The 9,435-nt window shown below is 37.2% G+C and overlaps 1 protein-coding gene across 1 annotated transcript; it reads right to left on the bottom strand.

Annotated features, from left to right (window-relative positions):
• Positions 1-345: 345 nt before the first annotated feature.
• LOC105958538 (F-box/LRR-repeat protein At3g26922) lies at positions 346-2,465 on the bottom strand. The gene is made up of 3 exons (XM_088817604.1): positions 2,394-2,465; positions 878-1,912; positions 346-775 (listed from the first exon to the last, which is right to left on the bottom strand). The coding sequence occupies exons 1-3, from the start codon at positions 2,463-2,465 to the stop codon at positions 494-496; spliced, it is 1,389 nt and encodes a 462-aa protein (XP_088673730.1). The 3' UTR covers positions 346-493.
• Between the last annotated feature and the right edge of the window lie 6,970 nt (positions 2,466-9,435).

The following is a 9,435-nucleotide window of genomic DNA, read 5'->3' as shown; positions in this document are numbered from 1 at the left end:
TCGGTGCCAAAATATGCTATGATACCTAAGGTTGTTTTGTCGTCGTAGGTTGTTTTTTCGGTGCCGTTTGGTTAATGATTCGCTGGCAATGTTATTTAGAATCTTTGAACTTTGGGATTAAAGGAATTTGATCGATTTTCTTTTTGTTGAACATGTTCTATGTGTGGTTGATTTTTATTTTTTTGTCTATTTTTATTTTATGATGACAGGTGCATATTGCTGTATATACATATTGCTGTATATATTGCCACATGTGTCTTATGTATTTGATTTATGTTGATAGAGTTACTTTAATCTATAATGAGTTTATTGTAATTTACGTAATATGCTAATCATGTCAGAAAATTATTGAAAAGAACTGCTGTTATATATATAAACTTGTTTGCACCAAGATGGCACAAACAGGACTTGAAAAACAATTTTGTTAACATTCTGAAAGCACAGCCAAGCAGCATATAATATAAATTCGATGGTCTTAGATTAAATTAAATATCTAGACAACAACAAAATTAACCGAATCTTGTAGTATTGGTTGAAATTCTTTCCGTATACGAGCTCTCATCCTTTCTCGGTTTGTGTAGCTTTTGTCGGGGCTAATTTCCACGATAAGCTCTTCAAGTGCCGTAGCTTTTTCAACAACGAGCACCCCGAGTTCCACTTCGTTCGGAGACGCTTTGATTCCCGACAGTTTCACCGTTTTCGGATGATCATCATTTGAGGTCTTGTTCACCACCTTCATATGATAATACCTATCGTGAAAGTTTGTTGCCGTAAACTGCAAAATTATAACAATATATTAATATACATATATGAATATAATCGATTCCAGTTGATCAATTTTTGGATAATATATAAAATATTAGGATATATAAAATACCTTAATCTCGAGTCTCTGCAAGCACGGACACGCGTCGATGAAACGAACGAGTTCGTGGGAGTCAATAGTATTCCTGAACATAAGACATTCCAACTCAACATGTTTAACCTTCGCCAATTGCTCACTAATTATATTGCCGCGTGAGAGGATTTCAGTTCCGATCTCGACACAATTAGTTTCCAACTCAACAAGCCTCGGCACATTTTCTATCGCGAGGAGACAAAAATACGGAAATTCATGAAACCTCATAGATTCGAGGTTCGTCATGTCTCTAATCTCCATGGTACCGATACTCCAACACATACATATGCTCAAGTGCTTCAACTTTGGCGCCAAATCACCAGATATACGCACGTCGCGTAATGCATCGATATGCGAAATCGAGAGTCGCTCGAGAGCGACGGAATTCGAAAGCAGTAGCCTCAATCCCTCGTCGTCGAAATCAACACCTTGTAGAGATAGCTCTTTTAGGGATTTGAAGGCCGGTAAGTTTCTTTCGAAATTACAAGGAGGAACGGGAAAGCGGGCTGATGCGTGAACGGAATTTAAGTGTAGGTGGACGGTTCGTACGACTTTTTTGGAAAACGCGAAATCGAGCCACCTCTTGATTGGCCATGTCTCGTCTTCCGACCACGTGTTTATCTGGAACCAAGGTAAGTAGAGTCGAATTTCTTCTAGAGCCGCACCTCCCTTGAGTGAATCCAATGTGCGATCGATTATGCTAGCGCAACTTCTTACGACCTCCTCCTCGAATACTCGATCATCACCTTTTTTGTTGCGGCCGCGCTTCTTTTCTTGATCTTTAAATGCTTGTAGTTGTTTGGAGGTTGGAGAAAAATCGAGGCGGGTGATGTACTTGTGGAGCCCATGCCAACGTGTGGATAAGACGCTCGTGCACACAGCTTCGGTCACCGTCAGCCGTGAGATTATCGATACGAGAATATCGTCCGGCAATCGGCTAATCTTGTCCACCCCATCATCATCATTATCAATATTATTAATAATCTTACAATTACTTGCTGCTACTATTTTTTCCTACATAAACAAATTAAACATATATATCGAAACACATTACTCTTCAATTCAATACACAAGAGAAACACAAAAAAACAACTGCATTATGCATCTTGAATGTACAATAACATAAACAGAGAGGCATCTATTCACAAATCACAAAAACAATAAACCAGAAGAGTGTTAATGATTTCGCAAAAGAATTATGATACATGACGATCAAGTTTTCTGAAAAACATACATATGTACATGCACCTCTCTCTCTCTCTATATATATATATATATATATATATATATATATATATATATATATATATATATATATATATATATATATATATATATATATATATATATATATATATAATAAAAAATAAATAAATATGAGGATATAATACGATTAGAAAATAAACAAGATGTTGAAGTACGAACTATGCTCCGATGCAATGAAAAATATCACAAAAAAAAAAATATAAACAAAAGAGATTTAATTAATAATTACCTTAAGTAGATTTTTATCTTTATTAATCTTCATGTAATTTCTCTTCCTTCTCGTCGATCTACTGTTCGTCATCTCTAATTAATTTATCTAACCAAGCAAAAGACAGAGCGTTCTTCAATCTGCGTACGTAGTATGGATATTTATAATAAATACATACATCGACATATACATATATATATAGAGAGAGATAGATAAAAGTTAAGTTTCATATAATATAAACAGAATCACATTTGAACTAGGTTTTATGTAAATATCTTACCATAAATAAATAACATTAAAGGCAGATTTGCATTGTAATTAGGATACACGTATATTTTCCTAATCTTTATATATAAAAGAAAAGTTTGTCCCGAAACCCTAAGGATATTTTTGTGGTTTTCCTAATTAATTTTTTTTTTTTAAACTAATCTTCGAATAATATTAAAGGCAGATTTGCATTGTAATTAGGATACATGTATATTTTTGTCCCGAAACCCAATTGACAGTTTTTGTGAAATTTTATAACCCGGTTTTCCTAATTAATTTTTTTTAAAACTAATCTTCGAACAAAGTATTCCTCTATCTGAAATTTGTAATCGGAAACGTTCTGCTTATAGGGTGTAAAAACTTTTTGACGGGTTCAAAAGAATTAAAAGAGTATAAATATAGATTTTTTGCTTATACACGTGATATTAAATTCAGTGGATGATTGTACTTATATAATTTTAATTGTTCAATTCTACAGAAAACTTAATTTCTGTTGTAAATAATATGGTTGTGGGGTTTCCTAACATAATCACCCAACTCTCTACTAGATCACTAACCTATCCATGTCTTCCCATTATGTGTTAGTGGTAGAGTAACTTATTTTGTAACTTCTCTTGTAACTCTCGGTGGTTTTTCACCTATATAATGGAATTCTCCCTCCCCATATTTACACCCTTATTAATCTCTCTACGGATTTTTGTCTTTGCATTCTCTCTTTATCTTTTATATTGTTGTCATACTTTATTTTCCACCATCATCAAACCGAAAAGCAATACCATTAGGGCGATTTACAACACGTTATCAGCACGAATTGCTCGCGATGATCGTGGAAGCACAATTGTTCGTGGGGCTAGAATACTTGGAGAAATTGTGAGCGTGGTTCGTTTGTAAAACAGTGATCTACTTTCGTAGAACGTATAATCTTCTCTATAGTATCTGAATTTTATCAATTTTCAAGTAAGCCTTAACCCCTTGAAATTCTTTATTATATGAATGCATGTTAGATAAATTCGAATTAGCATGAAAAGTTGTGTAGCATATTTATTTGATGTCATTTGATATTTGTTTGAAAATTTCGGTTGATTATATGAGTTGTACTTTGTTGGTGAATGAAGATATGAAGTTTATGAATTAATCTATTTGTCAAGATGAGTAATATGTAATATTCTTGTAGAATGATTTCACTATGAATATTCTGCGTACATGTTTGGACATTTAATGTTATACCAGTGAATAAAATCATCCCTGTGAATATTCTGTGTGCATGAAACAATCGGTTTGTCTAATAATCATGAACTGGTTGAAATATATGTGAATTCTATGCGAGTCATATATGCTGTATGTGGTTGTCTCACGTCATATGCAAATTTCATGACATAAAAGTAATATACAATAATTTGATTCGCATGTATTCTTTGTCTATGTACGATAGGATGGAACATTTGAGCAAACTTGATTTCACCCCTTTGAATGTATCTGGTGAGAACTACGTGAGTTGGACAATGAATGTTAAGATCCATCTCACTAGTAAGAAACTGAGGATGGCTATTGTCAAAGAAAATCTGCTTAACGAAGCCCAGAAGGCTGAAGCCATGATTCTGATTAGGAGGCACCTAGATGAGGTCCTCCGTTTGGACTACTCATAGATTGAGGATCCCCAAATACTATGGGATGCCCTGGCTAGTCGATTTGATCACCAAAAGACAATCCTCTTGCCTGAAGCAAGAAACAAATGGATTCACTTACGGTTTATGGACTTCAAAACCGTTAACGAGTATAACTCTAAATTATATCGCATCAAATCCACCCTGGAGTTTTGTGGAGAGAAACTAACTGATGCTGAGATTCTGGAGAAGACGTACTCTACATTCCCTGCCTCACATATGATACTGTCTCAACAGTACATAGCCAAGAACTATACTCAGTTTTTAGAGTTGGTCACAGTTCTGCTCCTTGCCGAGAAGAACCTTGATCTTCTTTTGAAGAACAACCAGGCTCGACCAGTTGGTACTCGACCTTTGCCAGAAGCAAATTTGGTCAATCGAAATCCTCAACCTTTGCCAGAAGCAAATTTGGTCAACAGAAACAACCGTGGAGGAGGCAGATGCCGGGGGTTCAATCGTCGAGTGAGAGGACGGGGTAATAGGGGCGGACATGTTCCTTATAATAGGCCACCTAATGGTCCCCCACAGTATGGACAAAGAGAGAATATGCCAAGAGGAGGTAACAATGCTCGACCTAGAGGTGCGCAGCAGAATAGAGCCCCGAATCAGAATCAAAATCAGAATAGAGATACATGTCATAGGTGTGGTGGAACTGGGCATTGGTCACGCACCTGTCGTGCGAGGAACGTTATGGTTGGTGGTGTAAATAACAATACACCACCGGAGACCAACCTGGTTGAGATAGACGTTCTCAATGAGGAGCCCATTGCTCGACTCCCAAATCTGGGCACATCTGACCCAATGACCCAGTTTGGAATATGATTAGAATGTTATTTTATGAGTTTAGACATTATGTTCTTTTATGTTTCTAGTTTATCAGTTTTAAGTTATGTTGTTTATTTGGTCATGCTTATGAACCAATTTCGTATTTGGATTATGTTTGTGCTTTATTTTCTGAACTATATTTTATATGGCTATGTTTTAATTAGTTTATATGGTACTCGATAGAGTTATCTTGTTTGGATTTTATTAAAGTATTTTCAATTGCGGAATATATGATTAGATTTATTTATCTTTCTAAACATGGCATGTGGGGATGAATGTCTGGCAGATAGTGCGACAACGCACACTATCCTTAGGGATAAGTCATATTTTGTTAGTTTCATGTCTAGTAAGACTTCTTTGACTACTATATCAGGCACATCTAGTATAATAGATGGTTATGTTAATGCCCATATTATGTTACCTCATGGCACAATTCTGACCATTAGAGAAGCTCTTTATTCTCCACGTTCCAGTAGAACGCTGCTGAGTTTTAAAGATATTCGAGCCAATGGTTATCATGTTGAAACAACTGATGAAAAGGGGATCGAGTATATGTGCATCACCTCTAACGTGTACGGCCAGAAGCGTACCTTGGAAAAATTAGAGGGACTTTTGATAGGGTTATATAAGACCAAAATTCGAGTGCCAGAAGCACACCTTGTCGATATTGCTCGAAGTCTAGTGATCCGAGCAAATATTTTCTATGGCATGACCGACTGGGACATCCGGGTCAAAGTGTGATGCGCCGAATTATTAACACATCTATTGGGCATCCACTAACGAATAAGGATCTTGTACACAATGATAAGATATGTGTACCTTGTTCTATTAGAAAACTTGATCCTATGCCAGCTTATGCACAAACTAGTAAAGAAAGATTCTCTTGGTTTCTTGGAACGAATCCAAGGAGATTTATGTGGCCCCATCTCACCACCATGTGGACCTTTTAAATATTTTTTGGTGATGGTTGATGCTTCAACTAAGTGGTCACATGTCGATTTGTTGTCTACGAGGAATGCTGCTTATGCTAAACTCATCTCTCAAATAATAAGATTGAGAGCACACTATCCAGATTATCCCATTAAGTCTATTCGACTGGATAATGCTGCAGAGTTTACGTCGCGGCCTTTCGACGAATATTGCATGTCTTTAGGTATTGACATAGAACATCCTGTAGCGCATGTTCATACCCAAAATGGCCTTGCAGAGGCATTTATTAAGAATTTACAGAGGATTGCACGAACTTTGGTAATGCGCACCAAACTTCCAATCTCTGCTTGGGGCTATGCAATATTGCACGCAGCTATGTTATTACGATTGAGGCCCACTGCAACCTAACCATATTCTGCGTTACAGTTGGTGTCCGGAAGTACACCAAACGTTTCTCATTACGCACATTTGGGTGTGCAGTTTATGTGCCGATTGTTCCGCCACAACGGACCAAGATGGGACCTCAACGTAGATTGGGCATTTATGTTGGTTACATATCACCATCTATAATACGATATTTAGAACCCTTGACATGCGATCTCTTTACCGCTCGATTCGCGGACTGTCACTTTGATGAGACCGTCTTCCCGCCGTTAGGGGGAGGAAAGAACGTTCACACTAACGTTCCTGAAGAACGGCGTGAAGTTGTATGGAATGACCCCACTGTGTCTCATCATGATCCCCCCACTTCAGTCAGAGAGTTTGAAGTACGTAGACTCATATATCTACAGAAAGTAGCCAATAATATGCCAGACTCATTCTCTGACTTAGAAAAAGTGACGAGATCTCATATACCAGCTGCAAACGTGCCTGCAAGGATAGATGTCCCAGAAGGACAAAACGTGGGAAGGCCATCAGTCCCTGCTAACCAATCATATCTCCCTGCCCAGAAGAGGGGGAGACCAATTGGATCAAAGGATTCTCATCCCCGGAAGCGGATGAATGCCCAACAGTTGAATGAGGTTAGCAATAGTAATAATGGGATCCCACCCGATCCATCTCATGAAATAGTTCCGGACTATGGATCCGTCTTGGAGACGAAATCGGGGGACGCCTCGACATTAGTATCCATTCCCGAGAATAGAGAAATCTCGGTTAGTTATTCATGCATGAATGAGGTTTGGCATCGGGATGAAATAATCATCAATGATGTGTTTGCTTACACAGTAGCTACTGAAATTGTATCGAGTGATGATATTGAGCCTCGAACAATTGATGAATGTAAACAGAGGGATGATTGGCCGAATTGGGAAAAAGCAATCCAGGCTGAGTTTGACTCATTGGTAAAAAGGGGAGTGTTTGGGCCGGTAGCTCCTACACCTCCTGGAGTTATACCCGTGGGATATAAATGGGTATTCATAAGGAAAAGAAATGAGAAAAACGAGATTATGAGATATAAGGCTCGTCTCGTAGCACAAGGATTTTCTCAGCGACCTGGGATTGACTTTGAGGAGACATATTCTCCTGTTATGGATGTTATTACATTCATATATCTAGTCAGTTTGGTTGTATCCGATGAACTGACTATGCAGCTCATGGATGTGGTCACAACTTATCTATATGGGGATCTAGATACAAGTACAGTTAAACCTCTGTAAATTAATATTGTTGGGACCATCAAAATTTCATTAATTTAGCGAAATATTAACTTATCGATAAATTAATAATTATTAATTTATACAGTAATTAATAAATTATTAATTTATGAAATTACTTTTATTATTATTTTCAATAAATACATTTTTTTAATTTTTTTTTCCGTGTATATTATCCATTGTACCATTAGTTCAATGCATTATAGAGCCCGTTTCACGAACGGAAGCTCTGAAAGCAGCAATGGTATATAATGATTTTATGTTGAGTTATGACAAAAGTATACCGAAAGTTCTAACCATGTTAAGAAAAGTGAGGGACAAGATTAATGGTAATTTGAACTTCAACAAGAAACAAGCAACAATTAAATTATATTGTATTAAGCTTTCATAGATCTATAAAATATGTACTATATCATGTAATTTAAGAATTATTTTTATGCATTATTAATTTATATATTATATGGGGCTTCTTAAATTTTTCGAATGTGTATTATCTTATAAATTTAGCGAATTATTAATTTAGCACGTTGTCCCCGAGTCGGGACCGGGAAAATTTATTATTTAAGCGAGGTTATTAATTTATCGGGTATTAATTTATCGAGGTTCTACTGTATATATATGAAAGTTCCTGAAGGACTTCGATTAACCGAAGCAATTAGTTCCAGACCACGGAACACGATCTCAGTTAGGTCGAGACGATCACTTTATGGCTTGAAACAATCTGGAAGAATGTGGTATAATCGCCTAAGTGAATACTTGCTCGGAAGGGGATACGTGAACAATGATATTTGTCTTTGCGTGTTTATAAAGAAAACATGTTCTGGGTTTGCTGTTGTAGCAGTTTATGTTGATGATATGAATTTGATTGGGACTCCTGAAGAAGTCCATGAAACAACCCAACTCCTAAAACATGAGTTTGAGATGAAAGATCTCGGTAGGACTAATTTCTGTCTCGGACTTGAGATAGTACACCGTGCTGATTGAATTTTGGTCCATCAATCGAACTACATCCAGAAGATGTTAAGACGCTTTAATATGGATAAAACGAAACCATCGAGCACGCCTATGGTAGTCCGATCATTGGATAGGTCGAATGATCCGTTCCGTCCTGTGGAGGAGGACGAAGAAGTGTTAGCACCTGAAGTACCGTACCTAAGTGCAATAGGCGCATTATTGTACTTAGCTCAATGTACTCGACCTGATATCGCATTTGCGATAAATTTGCTAGCAAGGTTTAGCTCAGCACCAACACGCTGCCATTGGAATGGTGTAAATGACGTATTTCGTTACCTTAAGGGTTCAATAGACATGGGTTTGTTCTATCCCTATGCATCATTAAAGGATGCAAAACTTGTGGGTTATGCTAACGCTGGGTATCTGTCAGACCCACACAAAGCTCGTTCCCAAACTGGATATGTGTTTACCATTGGTAACACAACTGTGTCTTGGAGGTCTACAAAACAGACCTTAGTTGCCACCTCATCGAATCATGCAGAGATTTTAGCACTTCACGAGGCAGTGCGTGAATGTACATGGCTTAGAGCCATGAATGGGCATATTCGAGATTACTGTGGATTGGCTACTACAGAAGATCCTACGATCATATTCGAGGATAATGCAGCGTGCATTGAGCAAATGAAGACGTGCTTCATTAAAGGTGACAACACCAAGCATATAGCTCCAAAGTTTTTCTTCAATCAGCAACAACAAGAGCTCAAACAA

The sequence above is a fragment of the Erythranthe guttata genome, chromosome 4 (genome assembly GCF_056151865.1).
Source record: "Erythranthe guttata isolate IM_541 chromosome 4, IM_541, whole genome shotgun sequence".
Classification (NCBI taxonomy): domain Eukaryota; kingdom Viridiplantae; phylum Streptophyta; class Magnoliopsida; order Lamiales; family Phrymaceae; genus Erythranthe; species Erythranthe guttata.
This window is presented reverse-complemented; position numbering and strand designations above follow the sequence as displayed.